At 52.2% G+C, this 18,052-nt stretch overlaps 1 protein-coding gene and 1 long non-coding RNA gene across 2 annotated transcripts in view; both read right to left on the reverse strand.

Moving 5' to 3' along the window:
- Positions 1 to 4,138: 4,138 nt before the first annotated feature.
- LOC112951233 lies at positions 4,139 to 6,574 on the reverse strand. The gene is made up of 3 exons (XR_003250156.1): positions 6,159 to 6,574; positions 4,848 to 4,959; positions 4,139 to 4,627 (listed from the first exon to the last, which is right to left on the reverse strand). It is a non-coding gene; the product is annotated as an uncharacterized LOC112951233 (long non-coding RNA).
- Positions 6,575 to 12,144: 5,570 nt separating this feature from the next.
- Positions 12,145 to 18,052, reverse strand: part of LMX1A (LIM homeobox transcription factor 1 alpha) — a 29,879-nt gene continuing 23,971 nt past the window's right edge. Inside the window, exons 3-8 of the mRNA XM_026043885.1 lie at positions 15,230 to 15,462; positions 13,239 to 13,408; positions 13,003 to 13,080; positions 12,824 to 12,893; positions 12,551 to 12,721; positions 12,145 to 12,305 (exon numbers count right to left, since the gene is read on the reverse strand). Coding sequence (XP_025899670.1) covers positions 12,145 to 12,305; positions 12,551 to 12,721; positions 12,824 to 12,893; positions 13,003 to 13,080; positions 13,239 to 13,408; positions 15,230 to 15,462 — 883 coding nt within the window. The remainder of the gene's footprint in view (positions 12,306 to 12,550; positions 12,722 to 12,823; positions 12,894 to 13,002; positions 13,081 to 13,238; positions 13,409 to 15,229; positions 15,463 to 18,052) is intronic.

Raw genomic sequence — 18,052 nt, forward strand, 5'->3', positions numbered from 1 at the left:
CTAAATTGAGAACTTTGCAGTCCCAAAGCAAAGTTCTTTGGGACTGCAAAGTGACAGTGACAGAATGGGAATGTAAAATAAAGCAGCTTCTAAAGACTGGTGTCCCAGTTCACATCGTATAAGCAAATTATCTTATCTTCAAAGAAGCTGAGAATAAAGAAATGACACAGGGTACCCCTCTGATGAAAACTCTGGCACGTGATGCATCCTCTCTACAGCCAGTGTTCTGTGTTTCGAGCCTTTCCTTCCATGAGTTAACATGAAGATGACTTGTTAGGCCAGTTCTAAACRTATGACCCACTATCTGCTTTCCAAAGTCCAAAGTCTCAGAGTCCTTTCAACTTGTTGATCACGTACCTTATTTGTAGTCATTTTCTATACAAATCCATCACACATCTCCTGAAGCAGGAWTGCTCCCCTGAAGATGTATTTTCTTCTTAACAGACATGCACACGTCCACCACACTTTTTTGAAAGCAAGAGAGCGGGGATGAACACTTTAGATACAAGAGTATCCCTTGTTGGAAGACAGGTTATAGCATCCAACACGAGTTGTTGGACTTAACCTGCTCAGCACCACTCCATGAGGTCTTCAAAGAGGATCCTCATCTCCATCTCTCTAGTGGAGCTTTCCCTGTGCCCACTGCCTGGTTAGGTGCCATCTTTCCCACCCCACCTCTCCCATCCACGAACAATGCACAGCCTAAGCAAACACCCTGCAAGTAGGCAAGCAACCCCAGCAAAGCAGTCCTGCTATGCCCGGCATCCCCACTCGCAAGCCAAGCCAGGAGATTCACCTGTGCGGCCCAGACAGTGAAGAATTGTTTGGAGCAAAACACWGTGCAATCAAGTGGAGATAGCAGAGGCAATGGGGTCAGGCAGGCTGCCTGGGGCATCTTTCATCTCTGACTTCAGGAGGTGGGGTGTAAAGTGTGAGTTGGCCGGGCCTGAGGCCGGCTCAAAGGCAGCCTTGTTCTGCCAGCTATCTGCCATCTCTCTGATGTCACAGGTTTCGTTTGGGCAGCTCACTTCAAAGGCCCCCTTCTTGTGCTCCCTCCCCTCACCTTCTTCTCTTTTGGGTTCAGATGTTGCTATTTGGGGGGATAATAGCTTGGCTTTCCCAAAAGCATTTTGCTGCGCAATAAAAATCAAAGATGCTTGAAGAGCAGCCGCCCCTGTTAATCCAATTGAGACAGGGCAGGGCTGGGGCAGGCAAAGGGAAATGAAGATCTCTTGCTCCCTCCTTTCATCCCATGCTCAAACTCTCCATGAGCATCAGCAAATTTGGGCCTATCCTATAGCATCCCCATTCCTGCTCCATGGACAAGCCCTTGTGTTTTTAAACTAAACATATATGTCACAAGGAACCTCTGTGGCCTAGTTTAACAGCATTTGGCTCCTGCCATCAGTATATGTAGCTTCATACACAGAGGTCAAGTTTTAGCTAGGGTTTCTAGGGCCTGCGRTAAAATCCTCCTTAAAATCATATCAAATACCACCACCTTCCAGAAGATGAGCACTCTGGTCTCTCTAGAATMCAATTCACCTCCTCCAGTCTAGGTTTCCCTACAAACTTTGAGGTACACAAACACTACACTTGTTGAGCCCTTTGAAGTATGGCATACAGGAGGCCAGAACAGCAGCCATGTGTTGACCAAGACAGTAAAAGACATTCTCAACTGCAGCATCTTGCTGAATGATCTCTGCCAATATGCACAAAAATGCCTAATTCCATGCAGGAGAAAGGTGGCATTTCAGAAGATTAGCAAGGCTCTGGATTCTTCTCGAGCCATATGGGACACAGGATAGACCTTCCACTTCACACAGCTCCATGACTTTAGAGTTACCTGCCAAAGAATTTGTGTTGTGGTAAATAAAACCTTGGGAAGCCTAAAGAGCAGAATATATTCAGATATATTGTGGAGAAGGCCTTTAGTCAAAAGCAGTTGTCTATTTCCTCAGTCTTAAACGTAGTTAAGTTCATAGTCCTCAGTTATGAGCTGGGTGACTTCTGCTCTCTGGTTTTTGAGTTCAGGGATCTTGACAAAAACACTTTCAAGACTTTTTTTAACCCCACAATCAGATACTGAAAACCACCTGATATGGCAAATACTTTCCTCCAAATAAAATGTTTCCAGAAACAAGGGATTTAGAAGGCAAAAAGCTGTGGCAGGGAAGAGGATTGGGAGGCCTATGTTTGAAGAAGGTAGAGGAAGACTGGTCCTTATCAGACACCAAGGAACCCTTGGAAAGAAACTATTTAAGCTGTATCACCATGGGGTGATGAACACCTCACACTGCCTCAGCCCACAGAGATGAAGTATTTAATGTGTAGAGGAAGCCATGGCAAGGTCTCAGGGAAGAGTGAGTRTCAAAAGTCCTTGGAAGTTGCTTCTTCATATTGACAGCATGGAAAGAGGCATGGGCACCCTGAATAATAMCAGCAAGGGGCACAGGCCTTATGAGGAGCAGCTGAGGGAGCTGACATTATTTAGTACAGAGAAGAGGATGCTTGGGGAAGACCTTATCGCTCTCTCCAGCTGCCTGAAAGGAGGTTGCAGTGAGACAAGGGTTCATCTCTTGTCCTGTTGGTAGTTATTTTGGAGAAGAGGAARTGGTATCAAGTTGTGCCATGGGACATTCAGGTTAAGTATTAGGAAAAATTTCTACAATGAAAGAATAGTCAAGCATTAGAACMRGCTGCCCAGGGAAGTGGTRGAGTCGTTGTCCCTTGCAGTGTTCAAGAAACATGTAGATGAGGTGCACRGTGAGGACATGGTTTAACAGATACGGTGTGGAATGGCTTGTGATTGGACTCAATCTTAAAGGTCTTTTCCAACCATAGTGATTTTGTGATTCTATGATCAGAGGAAGTAGCCTCTGCTCYCCAAGCCAGGTGACCACACGAGGATTTAAGAGACTTGCACACACTACTTGCAGGTATTAAAAGTTCACCGGGTCTGTAATAGCAATCTGTCAGCCTCTTGCTAATCCCTCTTGACAGAAATTTTATAAGAAGCCGAAGTGTACTAAATAGTCCTGGAGTTTAAACAGAGCAAAGTCAAGAAGGGAGGTTTCACATGAAGTTTATCATCCTTGGACCCCTGACCAATGGCCAAGTTGGGGTTTGGCTCTCTAACCTATAAGCTGTCTCTCCTAGCCAAGACATAAGAGCCCTTTAGAAGGCACTGTCACCCAAACGCAGTGGAGCTGCCCCCGAGCAGCTGACGGGCTGTCCCGCGCCCAACTGGCACGCTCGCCGCCGCCCTCGCAGCACAATAGCCGCTCTGTGCGCTCCACGCAGCCGCTGCGCTCCGGGATGCGGAGAACAAGGCCCTGGAAGGGGCCGCAGGGCTGACGGGGGCCCGGCTGATGCACCTGCGCTCACCTTGGAGTCAAGAATGCAAATAATTCACATCTGCAAAACCTGGGAAACCCATTAGCTATGAAACTGGATACATTCGTCCTGCTCGGGAATTTTGCCCAAGTCTGTGCATCGCCACGGTTTGGAGGATGGTTTTATCGGCTGATTATCACAGAGCCCTCAGTCTGGGCTGCATCACACAGGTGGTTTGCCTAGGATGGTATTTTGTGGCCTCAGGTACCTGAATGTTAACGGGCAGGATGCCCAGGTGCCCTGTATCCTGGGGAAAGCAGTGCTGAGTCTCTGCCAGGACACCCAGCCCATGGCACTGAGCGTGGCACACCAGGACATTGCACACCCAAGCACAGCCCAGCACACGACCACAACGTGCCCTGCACTGAAGGACCAGTTCTCCTCAGTCTTCAACATAAATACAGGCTTACAGTTGCACTAGACTTTAAGGGCCRTCAGCTGAGACCCCACATCCACATCACCAGGATTGGGAGCACATTTTAGGAGCAAATTTGTGTTTGCTGGCACCATTCTGAATATGCCTTGCAGTCAGATTGCTCTRGAGCAGCTGGCAGAGTTTCACCATCATCGCTGTATTGCACTACTCAATGTCAGGCATTTCCCAGGCCTTTCACCTTCAGTTAAGGATCCTGCTACTCCCTCCAGAGAGATCCTATACAACAGACAGCTTCACAGGAGTCACAGATCTCAGAGTGACTCAAATCATCTACAAAGCARCCCGTTCACTGCTAAACTTTCACTCTTCCAGAAGTCTGTTTCACCCTCAAGTTCTCTAGAACTTGAAAGAGGAGCAGGGAGAGAAACCTTTAGAGAGAAAAATGAAACAGTTTTCTTTATGCCAAGGCACCAGTTAACTGGACCAGAGGCCAAGAAATAACATCATATCACTCCCCCATTTTGACCCATTGTCCTTACTGGGAGAAGGAGTTATCCAGTAACAGAAGAGTGCCTTCTCCACCACTCTGGCATGYTCATAGGAATTGGCTCAGCTGAGTAAAACTCACAGGGTCCCTCAGAGGCACCTGCTGGACAGCAGAATGACAGTAGGTCTGTGAACAGCAAACCTGTGAAGTCTTATTTCCTGTGGCTTTGTGCATCTCCTYGATGGGCTGCTGTGCCAAGAGCTGTGACCCTGTCTTGACACTCCACCTGCAAGTGCGACTTTGATAACAGAGCTCTCCAGCATAACTCCTGATATCCAGCAAGGGCTGTCCTCACACTGAAGTCTCTCCTTGGCAGGGGAAGAGAAGCAGAGGACAGAGCTATTTATAGACTCCTTCATCTCTTTATAAAAGATCTGCAAGCCCCATTTCTTTAGTTTATCAGAATAGATTGAAATTAGCCAATAACTCCAAGAATTATTTGGGCAAGGAGGAGAGAGAACAGTTACATAAGCCCCATTTGCAAGAAGTGAGTAGAGGCAACATAGAAGCATTGACAAGGAAAAATACCTCCACAGTGAGAGAAGAACAAGATTCACCATCAGTCTTGATGGGATGCAGCAGCAGCTGGAAAGGGAGCACTTGTCATGGAGCTGCTGTGATGCAGTGCGGCAAACTCCACCTGGAAAGAAGGATGGAAGCAATGCAAACCAGGTAATTTATTATCAAGCCCTCACATGTAGACAGTCCATTGACTGCTTGCTTAGGAAGCACCTTGAAGCAATCCCAGAGGGCTTCACAAATTAGCACTGTCATTTTTCCGAGTCCCCTTCTCCCCTCCGTTCCAGCACTTTGTCATCGTCTTCATCGGGGAGCAAAGTTGTTCCCAGGTAACCAGATCCCYCCCAGCCACAATGCACCTACTGTATCACACTGATGCTATCAGGAGGGGCTGGCGCRTGCACACAGCCAGGCAGCACCTAAGCTCGGGTGGCCTGAGGCTCCAGGGATGAAATAAATTTCCTCCCCCACCAGCACAGATCAGTTTGGGCAACCATTTATGAGGCGTAGCACAAGCTATGGAGCCCAACACATCTTCCCCAGGGCTTACCAAAGACTCACCATTGCTCACTAACACCTCGGTTTGGGTGCAGTGGATCCCCTCTTCACCCCACGTGGCCAGATAAGTCAAAAAGACACTGGTAATTAAATGTTAGGCACATTATTTCCTCCCTCTGCAACTGGTTGCAGGAACTTGGCCATGCCTATGCAACAGCCATGGAGAATTGGATCTGCTTTTCATACCTTAACTCTGCGGCTCAGAACAGGCTTCCACGTGGAAATCAGACTCCCAAGGTCTTTCTCTTGCAATGGCTTCAGGGAGAGGGTACAGAGTGTGGGCTCCAGCCTGCTGAGCGCAGCCACCCACCGACAACTGCCCCCTGCCATTGCACACGCTGTTCCCACCAGAAGGGAGCCCCTGGGACCAGAGCCTCGCTCACCTCGGTGCTGCCACGGGGCCAAGCTGGCAGCACTTCTGCTAGCTCATAAGCAAGGGCTTTTGCTGGCAGCACTGCAGTGTCACCACTCCATCCCTCACTCCTCCGCCTGCTCAGAGACCCAGCAGCCGGTTACGGCTTCTGGCAAGCTCCCGTTAATCCTTTGGAAGAGTTTCACCAATCTCATCTTCCCAAACTCCTCAGGGCCTCTCCAGTTACTTCACGAATACCTACGCATACTCAACAGCAGAGCCAAGCTCTCCAGTCTTGGGAAACCAGGACTGGGTTGCCTGGACAACTTCAATCAGCCACCCAACGCTCAGGCGTTATGCTACATCTTTAGTTCCATGATCTCATGCTATATTTTCCATAAGGTCCTTACCTCATTCAGCAAGTGGACGGTGGTTCACTATTTCCCATATCCTCCTCAGTCCATGCACGCAGCCTCAGGGCCCTCTGTGMGTGCACATTATTCTGAGTGTGCTCAGCACATGCTTGCTTGCTCACAGATGCTCTTGGGAAAGGAGGAACACCACAAGTCTGAATGCTCCATAGACACCTCCCTGCTCAACCTTCTCCACACCGAGGCAGAGTTATTGCATCTGCACTGCAAAGGAGCTGAGGCAGAAGAGCTGCAAAGGGCTGGCCAGCTTTTGAGCATGGCTCCAAGATGCCACTGCTCAGGTATTCAGAGTGAGGGCTTGAGTGTTGGGGGCTTTCTAAGCAAAGCTTTAAGTTAAGCTATAGAAAGGCTCAATACATTAGCAAACCACACCCAGAGAAAGATGCCAAGGCACATGCTTAGCAACATCTGCAAAGAGCTCACCACAGGAGCACTAGAATGAKCTCACCACAGCACCTATATAGCCCAGTGCCTCAGGTGCCAGGCATTGGTACCGGAGGACTTCCTCCTCAGGTGGAAGCCCTCAGCCCACTCCCTCAGGYGGGGCTTCCTTCCAAAAAGCCTTTGCTCCTTCCCTAGCTTTTGCTAAAAGGGAAASAGCAACCTCCATTGGGGAGTGGGAGAAGGGGGAAAGGGAGAGACCATACAGGCACATCTTGAAGGACATGGGGTGTTTTAGAAGATTAGTCAAAAAAGTGCTCCTGGTCCATCATTTTTACTTGAAGCCACCAACCTAAAGCATGATAAGGCATTGCCTAATTCCCCTCAGAGAGACAGACACTTTGCCCCAAGCAATTTCCAGCCTACTTGTTCCTGGAGAAGGGAAGTCTCCATAGCAGTCACTGAGATCTGCAGAGCACCAAGGATGCAGTTTGGACAGGTCTCAGCTTGAGCCTGCCAAAAGTAGTAAAGCACCTCCCGCAGCAGCAAGAGGAACATAGATCCTGTCAGCCAAGACTCTGCAACACAAGGGTCTTTGCAAAGCATGGGATAGGTCTCTTCTCCTAAGAGCAAGTCACCATCATCCCATCTCTGTGCCAGGGAGTTTGCTCGCCTTCCCTTTGCTATTTGCCATGCAATGATGGCATGGATTTATACTGCCCTAACATCAAGATTCAGTCCTCCAAGCAGCCCTCTGAATGAATCCTGCTGTTCTCAGGCTCACCAAAGGAGAAACCTGATCCTCCTCCCTGAAGCAGCAGCCTGGAGGGCCCAAGGCAGGAGGAATCTGTTCTTCTTCACTGAAAGTCCTGTCAGTATTTGATCACTTGGAGTGTTTTGACATGGTTTTCAGTTGGCTACACTCATCCTCAGTCTGTGAACCTATACATGTCAACCCGGCAAGCACATGTCAGCATCCACATCAGTGTCTAGGAGGTCTATAGCTGACAAGATAACCTTTTCATGACCAATACATTGCTACCCAGAGGAATGGAGATAATAATTAGGTCTGATCTCTTACAAGATAAGGAAATTGCTCACCTTTTTACACCTACAGAGCTTCTGATCTTTTTCCTCCCTTTCTACTGCAAGTCTTTACCATTTTATAAAGTCTCTAAGTGAATTTTCTGTGCAGAAGTTGACCAGCGGGAGAATAGACTTAGAAAAATGCAAGTCAAATTTGGACAGCTGGTGTTACCTGGTATCTTGTTCACAGATCAGCCTTAAGGACAAGGCATTCACTTAGGGTTTTGAGCCATATCATATGTCACAGCACAATTTTTTTCTAATAACAGGTGATGCTTTGTGCCTGGAACAGCATCAGTTTAGATATCAGACATCTGTCAAATGATTCCACTCTTCAAAGGTGACAAAGGCAACCATCACTTTGGCCTCCCCCTCACCTAGCAAATAAACAACATGTGCCCCCTCCCATGGCAAACCCTCCTACCGGCTCCTTTCATATGTACAGTTCTTGACCACACCACATGGGCTTCTCCCTCACTTCCACTGGTGTTCAAGCACAACTCTTCCTGCAGCACCAAACATTGCCTTACTGGGAAGACATTCACTTTGGGGTCTCCTAGTGTCCACATTTCATCTGTGGTAAGCCAGCACATGGCCACTGACCACTGGGTCACCTGTTGGGTCAGGTTATTTTAAGCAAGCCAAGGATCCAGTGCTTCTTTATCTGGAGAACATTTTTTCCAGACAGTGTCCTCTCCTGAGTCCAGTAAGGTTGCTTGCTCCTGCTCCAATGTCTGTTCATTAAAAATCTGCTAAAGATACATCAAAATATCAAGATTTAAATCCCCAAATGCAAATCCAACCTTTTCAGCCAACACTGGCCAAGACAATTTTGGGTTTCATTCCAGTGCACATCTGCCCCAAGCCCCTGTAACATCCATTCACAAAGAGCAAGTTAATTAACGTAGTATCACTCAAAGCTTGCTCGTTCCTGACTATCAGTATCATCTAATCAGTGTCCTGAACTGAAAAGTAATCTCAGGTTTGATCTTGCCTTGGCCACCGACCTGCATCTGAACAGAGGGGGCTTTGTTCATTCAGAGGCAGATATATGAAGGTCAGCGCTCAACCCCTTCCCATCGTTGCCCTTGCCATGGAAAGGGAGGCAGAGCCTGTTTTCAAATCAGAACACTTTTTTTTTTCTTCCCAGATTTGACGGGAGCCTATCCTGAAAACCCCCATTTCAAGAGCAGACTCAGGCTTTCAATGCAGTATTTGAGTAGTGCCCCAAAACAGCATCTCAGAGGARCCAGTCCAGGACCACAGAGCCTCCATCTGACCATCCACCCATCCAACAAGATACCAGCCTGAAAAGAAGTTGCCTGCTCCGCAACAACCCCATCATCTCAGCAAGTTCCAGTAGGTTCTGAGGTTACAATTTTTGCTTTGGTTTGGCTTTGGCAGGATTAGTCTAGACCTTAAAAYAAGGGATCCCAAACACCACATCAGGGTGACAGGACTGCATCATACAGTTAGAAGCTGGACTTACGCTCAAACTGTGTCAGACAAATGCATCAGCTGGCAGGAAAGGGAGAGGTTTAAACAGTGAGCCCCACTGATATTACCAAGTGAGGATCCTCCCCCTTCCAGCGGGCTGACCCTGAACAAGTTACATATTATGTATATGAATTCTATACATATCTACATAATCACCTTGAGATGTTGGCATTATATTTCTGCAGRTTTTTCAAACAAGTAGGCAACTAGYGTGCGTGTGAGAATGGCTTTCACATCCRTTTTATTTGGGGAAAAATAATGTTATGTTCAAACTGCTAGCTATGCTTAAGGAAAGCCAGGCTGAGGTAGTGAACATATTTCAAATATGACATAGGCGTGGGTGAGAAAGGAGAAGCTTTGGGGCCGGCGTCCAGACCTCGCATGGGTGCAGACAGAGATGGAGACCAGCCCAAGTGGGACCTGTGYTACCTATCTCCTGCAGCCCCTCATCAGCAGAGCCACGGGGAGCGTGTGGAAGCCATCGTATGCCTGAATTGCCTCTAGTGCCCATTTTCCTGCAGGTCACAGGAGAATTTTGCCTTGAGACTCTGYAAGGGAGCYGAGAATTGCCTCGCGCTGTGACCARCGTTGCCAAAATGGCATTTAGATGAGCAAGGCCTCAGGGCTGGCTTTGACAGTCCCAGCTGCGGTGCACGGGCAGCTAAACTCCAGCTCTGAGGTCAGCCGGAGGTTTCACCGTGCAGGAGCCGTCATGGAGAGCAGGTCTCCTCACCTGGCGCTCTGGGAGCAGAGCTGAGCCTTGCTGCCCAAGGCCAGATTCCTTTCATTCCAGCTGACAGGAGCAATCCCCTTGCCACTCTCCCTCCACGACTCCTTCCCAGGAGCGATTAAGGAACGTCTTCATGCCCAGAGGTCCCGACAGGCAACCTGCCATGCAAACCAATCCCCCTCCCTTGCCTCCTGGGGCTGTGTCTGGCCAGAAGAGCCTTTGCCCAGCCTTTTGGGTCTGTTTCAAGAGGACAGRCGCTCTACATTGCTGCGTGTTTGGGAGGGAGATGGGAGGTATTCATTTTCACTCCCCTCCACCCCACCCCAGAAAAGCCAGAGGTGTCTCTGGAGACTCCCCCGACCTCCCCTGCTATGGCTCAGCACTGAAGTCACTCCTTTGCTTCTGACATTCCAGTGCTTTTTTGCCCTAAAGGAGAGCAAAAAGCCTCAAACCCCCAAGAAATTCAGTTCTTTTCCTGGAAACCACAGTTTGAAAAAGAAAAAATGCATGTTTTTTATATGCAGTCAACTCATTTTGGAATCTTCTGTTCCATAAGTTGGGCTTTGACAGCATGTGGTATCACAGGAACAGCAGAGCAGAGTCAGACAAAAAGCAGGAAGGAGAATGACTTATTTGGAGTGTCTCAGACAATGAGTTGTGGGTGTCTGGTTTTTTTCCTCCATCCCCAATCTGCTGGAATCGTCACGTATTCACAGAACCTCTCCATATCACGGAGATAAGGGCAATGTCTGKTGGGAAATACCCGCCCGTATCTTTCCGGCAGTCCTGATGCGGAGCACCTCATGGCCAAGGCATGGAGAGCAGGGAGGAAAGCACACATGGGGTAACATGACTTGCAGCAACTCGATCTAATGGGCCTTACAACCTTTGTCTATTGGATAGTCTGGGTGTCCATGCCCTGGCCCCCAGGCAAAGGAAGGAAACCAGGACAAGGCCAGAGGAGTCAACTGTTCCCATCAGTAATCGTACAACCTCCTTAGAACCACTGCATCCTCTCTGCCATCTTCAGCCACAGCCATCGTGGCAAGTGTCATCTGCTTGGGATGCGTTCTTGGCAGACCCAAATTCATTCACTTGTCCTCCAAGGTCCTGCTGGGCTTGGTGAAGAGCCCAGGAAAATCCTCCCTGCCATCTCAGCTGGGTGTCAAAGACAGGAAACACCCTCCAGATCCACCAGTCTCTCGCTATTGGCATCAGAGGAAATGTCAAGGATTGATTTAGTCTTAGACTACAGAGTATTTGATATCTAAAACCCAAYGAGCAGAAACTTTCCCTGTGTCTCACTATACCCTACCCAACATCTTTKTTACTTTGGAGATATTTAAACCTTTCCCTTTATGAGTCACCGGGACACCTCACACAATAAGACACCAGGCATTTTTTCRGAGTTTTATGTTTGTTTGTTTGTTGGTTTTGTTTGCTTTCTTTTAATTTCTCCTTGGTATGCGGTTTCTGACAGTGTGTCAGCATCTCCTGCTGGGTCAGCCACCTCCCGACCCCATTACATTCAGTGTCAGCTCATGCCACGGCGAGGAGCCAGTGTTTCCAGTCCCACAGTCACTTGCATGTCTTTACAGGTTGTTGCCTACAGAACTTGTGAACAGCAGCACAAAAGGACACAATGCATGAAAATTAGTGTAGGGATGAGGAGATGTCGGCTGGCCCTGCCTGGCATTTCAAGTGCCCTTAAAAACCAGTGGAGCAACCACAAAGCACCAGCCATAACCACCCACCAGCTCCGGACCTATTGCCTGCAATGACCTGACGCCCCTTGCCAGCTCCGGGGCTTTTGCAACCTAAACATAACATCTATAAAAAGTAAACGGTTTCCTTTTATAACTTAAGTGCATTGAGTACTTAAATATGGTTCACGCTGAAAATAAAGTTACTTTTGCTGTACAGTAGATTTCCGATAGAGATAAAACATTGCGGCTGCAGCTCGCCGCGCTCGCGTGCCGCCCCACACACRCCCCAGCCGCACGGGCAGGAGCCCTCGGGGCTTGCTAGATTCCCACGTCCATCTCCAAAGCCCCCGCGGAGGCCGTGCCCCTAATCCTAGGAGTCTACGAGAAACATGAAACTATGCAACCCATAAGTTACTCCGTGCTCGGGAATACCAAGCGACAACACATGGTTTGACAGCGTCCCGGCGGTGCCGAGTCTCCCTCCCTCCCGATCCCCRTCTCGCCCACGGCCGCGTGGCCGCTCGCTCGTTGGGCTGGTGCGGGGCCCACGGCGCGGAGGCGGCGCTCAGGACGTGAAGTAGGAGCTCTGCATGGAGTAGAGGTGGTCGATGGGGTTCCCCACRCGCGCCTGGAGGCCCCCGGTGTCCGCCGTGGCCAGGAAGCAGTCGCCCAGGTTGCCGAGTGAGGTATCGTCGCTGTCCAGGTCGTGAAAGAGGGGCTCGCCGCCTGAGGAGAAGCCGCGTGCATGGGGCTCGTAGTCGGCCTGATGCCTCAGCCCCATCCCACAAGTGACACCCCASGTGGGACCGTCCTCCCCCAGGTCCACAGAGGAGCTCTGTGCCTAGTGTAGCCCCACTCCCAGAATTGCCCCAAGGAGACGCCCACCACTATCTCCTTTGCCCATGGTGGGGAGCATGCTCCATGCGTGGTGGGAAAACAAGACACGGCCAAAGCACCTCCCCACACCTTACCGTAGGGRTGCATGTGGTCCCCGGGCATCTGCGGTGGGGTGAGTCCTTGCCGGAAAGGGTCGGAGCTGTAGACGCTCTGCTCCATGCCCAGGAGCGGCGGCGGCGGCGGCAGCGATGTGTACGGGTTCATGATGCCCTCCAGAGTGCTGTTACCCGCTCCATTGGGCTGGGCTGGAACACAAGGGCAGAGTACTGGGACACTCTGAGCGTGAGGAGGAGGAGGTCTCATGGAGGGGGACGGGTGAGGAAGGCCAGCAAGGCATTTCAGGCTACCTGAGCTCAGGCGCTGTGTGTTTTGCTGATCCTGCTGCTGCTGCTGCTGCCTCCTAGCCAGTTTCTTCATCTGGGTGAGAAGAAGAGGCAAAGGACCAGGGGTAAAATCACCCCCATGGCAGAGAGAGGAGGCAGAGAGCCCCCACAGCCCCCACCTGGGTTGTCGCCACGCCACTCACCTTGGCTCGCTGGTTCTGGAACCAGACCTGCACCACGCGCACACTGAGACCCGTCTCGGCTGCCAGTGTTTCCCGCACCTTGGTGGGAGGACACAAGAGCATCTCAGTTGGCTCTGCTTGGCTCTTGGAGGTGGCCAGACCATCCCCAGCCACCGCTGGAGCTGGGCGCTCGCTGCCACCAGGGATGGATGCAGGCAGCACCGCGAGCTTCCCAGGCCAGGCAGCTCTCTCCRTACCTTCCTACACGGCTTGGAGGAGACCTCAAAGGACGCCTTGAAGGCCCTGCGTTGCTGGGTGGTGAGAATGGTGCGAGGCCGCTTGGGCCGCTTGTGGTCCTTCCCGTCCTCGGCACCCTTCCCTGAGGCCGGGCCCACTTTGCAGACACTCTCTTCGTCGTCGCTTTTGCCTGGGAAAAGAGGAAGCGGATCTGTTACAGAGGGCTCCAGCCGGACCAAAAATAGTCTGGTTTGCTAAGGTTTGAGCAGCTGCAGTAGGAAGCTCTAGAAATGCCTCATTTTCCTGCAGCTGCCGCAAAAGTGGGCCTGCCCTATGGGGATTTCTTCCCAGGTCATTGCTGGAGACACATCTGGGCAGAGAYGGGCAGGTCACATCCATGCTAGCGCCTGGTGATGCCAAGGTCTGTCCTCCAGCTCTGCCAACGTCCCAGAGGTTGCTGTGTCCTCCACACCCAGCCCCACCAGAGTGCCCAAGGACAAAGCTGAGATCCAAAGCAGCACGGGCAACCAAGCTAGGTGGCCAGTGGGAAATCCCAGGCACTTTAAGCAAGAAGTGGCCACCCAAACGCTTCTCTGGCCACCAAGTCCGTCAGGGACCAGCTCAGCAGGGGAGAGCTGCAGGCTCATGAGCCATCACAGGCAATAACTGCTCCAAAGAAAAACAGTGTCCATGAGGGGGAAAAGCAGCTCTGAGCAATTCCCCCCCTTCCTCTCCAAGCCCTCCCTTCCCAACACCTGCTCCCCAAATCCCTCCGAGTGCCGCAGAGCGAAAGCAGGAGCAGCGGAGACGGATTTGGCGGGGGTCTTACTTTTAATTAACTCTCCCTTTCAAGCCTCTCGCCCGACACGGAGAAATTAATGACCGTCTCAGGCCRCCCCTGACGTCACATGGGAAAGCGCCGGCAGCGGGATCCGGGGCCATCGGGAATGCCGTGGCCTTGGAGCGACCAGGGGCCCGCTCCCCGCTGCTGCGCCGGGGCCCTGCTCCGCCCGGGAGGATTTAGGGAGAGGAGGGAGGCTAGGACAGGCTTAATTGGAAAGCGGGCTCCTCTTTCAGAGGGGCTTGTTTACTCAGGCTTGCCTGGGCCGYGGCTCTGGCGAGGCCGTAATTGAAGCGAGGGTTTGGGAGATTATAGGCAACATATGGCCGGCTTTTTATCCGCACTTTCTCATAAAAGTGGCCTTTGGTGCGAGGGGGCCAGGCTGGGGGCTGGGGYTTTTTTTGCTGCTTGTTTTGGGGCAGCAAGGCTGGAAACAGAGCCGCGGCCCCTGGGGATTGCCACCCTTGGCCAAAGTGCCCTCTCTCCCGCTAGGAACAAGCTGGGAACGGGAGGCTGCTGCATTCGTTTCCTCCCTGGTTCCTATTTTAACTAGGGGTGGATTGCATATCCCATAAGGAAAAGGAGCATTTCGCCAGGCATCTGAGATCCGAGATGGATCTTTTCCAAACGGACTTTCCCAAGCGTGCTCCAAGAGCYGGTGCAGCGAGCTCTGTGTTTTCCTGCTTCTGCTTCGACTCCCGTGCTGAGCYGGCACTCGCTGCCTTTCTCCTGCCGCCTCCCTCCTGTTTCCCCAGGGATTATTTTTGCTTTTAACATCATTATTTTGGGGGCAGGGCAGGGATTTGAACACCCCTCCACAAAGCCCCTTTTCCTCCTCCGGCGCTGTGTTCCAGAGGAGCAGAGCAGTGCTCGGAAACCTGCACGGCACAGCGGGAGCTGGCCGGCCGGCCCTGGGCCACGCTGGAGCCACGAGCCCCTCTCCTTGCACACCCTGGGATGGCTGGGGACAGACCGGGAGCACCAACGAGCAGGACCATGTGTCCGATGCCACAAGGACGAGGTCTGAGCATCCTCTGGAGCTCCTCGGGCTGCTTGGGTCCCTCCACCACCACGTGCAAGGTCCTGCCGGGAGGCCCTCCAGCTGCAGACAGCTTTTGCATGGAAAAGCCCTGGGGCTCCTGACACGGCCGGCGCAGGGTGGCCCCTTACCAGAATCTGACAGAGCCGGGCTCACCAAGCTCAGCAGCTCGCGCTCCTTCTCGTAGTCGCCCTTACAGAGCAGCTGCCCTTCCTTCAGCACGAACTCGTCGCCCTTCTGCAGGCGCCGCTCGCAGACGCAGCAGCAGAAGCAGCCCAGGTGGTAGACGCTCTTCTGGGCCCGCATCACCAGCTCGCTGGGCGCGATGGCCTCCAGGCACCCGGCGCACTTCACCGCGAAGAGCCTGCAGGAGCAAAGGGAAGGCAGTCCCATAGTGACCATGGGTGAGCTTGCCCCATAGATGTGGCGGGGATGCCGGCTTTGGGCCAGCTTTGGTGCTGCAGATTGACCTAGGCGCCATTGACCATCAATGCAGTCAATGGGTGAAGATCCCAAAACCTGGATGCTCCAGGTGGCACCATAGAGTGGTTGGTCCCATCCCAACAGCGCATGGGCACAACAAGCCCATCCACCACCTCAGGCAGCTCCCAGTCCCTTTCCTGGACACAAGGAGATGCTGAAGGTGGCAGCCGCTTTCACAAACTCATCCATGAACTACAGCGAGCATCTACAAAAACCAAGGAGATGGCCACGCTCCAGGAAAACTCCCTGATTAACCAGCCCTGCTGGAAGTATCTGTGAGAAGTGGACTGGATGTCTGGAATGGACGTTTGGCCCCAAAAGAGAAGCCATAATTCATCAGCACGTCCTGCAGAGGTTATCTCAGAGCATCATATCTCCTGGAACCAGCCCCGGAGATGCCCAGGGTCCAACCAGGGAAAGGGGCACATCCAGTCATCCCGCAGCCCAGCTTCCATGGGCAGCTCCTGCTGCCATGGCCCAACGCAATGTGCAAAACCCCCGTGGCCAGGACCTSATGGCAAAGAGGGGATGTCTATTTACATACATATCTAATACATAAAATGTTCAAATCTATATATATAAAAATAGACATGGAAGCTCTGCTTAAAGAATTTCAGCATTTCCTTTCAACGTCTTTCCCACTCCAGAGGTCTCTGCTACACAGCGGCAAACTTGCCTCCCAAGAGTCTCCAAGCACAATGATTCAAAATTTTTTTTTCAGCTAAATAAAATAATTTAAAAAGAAAGAGGAAAATAAGTGGAGGAAATGAAAAGCGCTGAGTCAGCCTCCCAGTAAGGAGAAGTCCAGCTGGATACAAAACCCTTGCAGCAAAACTATTGGAAAAAGAGCAAACGTCTCACATTTATGGCCCTGTGCAGATTATCTGTCTCCAAACTGGTCTGGTTTGGGCACTTATCTGCCTCACCTGACACTGCTGCCTCCTGATTTACTTTCCCAAGCACCTCAGTTTTAACAAGTGCATCACCACAACTGTGCTGAGAGCTGAGGGCTCACCGGGTGGGGAAACTGAGGCACAGAGCACCAACCTGCCTGGTTTGCAGCGCTGCATGCAGTGGGATTTGCAAAAGATCCTCCTGCAGCCCCCAGCTTGTGCTTGCCTGAAATCCTAGCCAGGTTTCCCGCAAAAGGAATCCCAGGCTTCTTTTTGCCTCGTTTTAGTTGCCCAATCGCCGGGTAAATAACGTGCCCAAAGTGCTGGAGGGGGCTGGCCGGGCTGGGGATGCCGGCAGCGAGCCCGTGAGAACYGGCACCAGCTGGGAGCATCTGTGTCCGGCGCATCCAGAGCTCCTTCCAGCCGCGCGACAGCTCCAAGGGCGGCCGTGCACCCGGGAGCGGAGCCGCTGGGGCTCCCACGTCATCCGCAGGGCATCGTCTCCTTGTRTCCCCTGTGCACAGATGTGCACACAGCTGCCCCGAGCACCGGCCTTGGGGCACTGAGGGACAAGGATCGTCTCCAAACACGATCTCCTCCCGCCTGGGGGCTTCACGCCGAGTCATTGTGCTSGGCTGCTTATCCCGTGGCACAGTCTGGGAATCGCACAGGATAATTCAGCTCCTGACTCTTCCCTCTGCACTGGGGCCTTTTCCCCTTCCACAGGATCCTTTACTCCAGCCCTAGCTCAGAGCGATGCCCACCGTCTCTAAGAGATAAGCAGGTTTTTTGCTTCAAAAGTGAACAGTCTGTCAGGAGCTTTGCTCGCTCGTTCCAGCTATAAATCAAGCCTCATAACCCCACAAACAAACAAACAAAAAAACAACAAAAAACCACAGATCTTTGCTACTAAATGGCCAAAGCCCTCCAGAACTGCAACCACTCACAGGCAGTGAGGGGGAGATACAGAAAAAGCGGCTGGTGGCCCAGGTCCTGGCAGCCCCCAGACAGCACCACAAGGGAATAACCCCTGAGAGGATAACCCCATGTGTGGGGAACTCCCATCCGGACACCCCAGGCAGCATCCAGGGATATTTTCCCTGTCTCCGGGAAGTTCGGCTCCCCCTCACYGGACCCCGGTCCCTCCTGCCGCGAGCAGCGAGTGCCCCGTGCTCCCGGAGTGCCGCAGCGCCCTTGTGCCTCCGCCTTTGGAGCTGGGGCGCATGACGGACGGCRCTTCCCGGCTGCCCCTGCCCATGTGTGTGGGGCACGTAAATAGCAGCCCGGGAGCCGTCCCGCCCGGAGCCACCRCTATTAGATAGCGAGGGACACACAGCAAGCGCCCGCACCTCCCAGAAGAGCCCCCAGCGCATTCCCGGGAGCAGACGGGGAGCAATGAGGGAGGCGGGAGATGAAGGRTGCTCTGGGCTGGCGCAGAGACCCGGCAAAACTCGCCGCGTGGCCGAGCCCCCGCGTGGGGCTAGGCAGGCTCCGGTGGAGCGGCCCGTAGAGCCGGCAGCGCCGGTCGGAGGCTGGGAAGCAGCTGGCTTGCGCGGGAGTGAGCGGGCAGCGCGCGAG

The sequence above is a fragment of the Nothoprocta perdicaria genome, unplaced genomic scaffold, assembly GCF_003342845.1.
Source record: "Nothoprocta perdicaria isolate Ctin4 unplaced genomic scaffold, notPer1 scaffold_34, whole genome shotgun sequence".
Taxonomy (NCBI): Eukaryota; Metazoa; Chordata; class Aves; order Tinamiformes; family Tinamidae; genus Nothoprocta; species Nothoprocta perdicaria.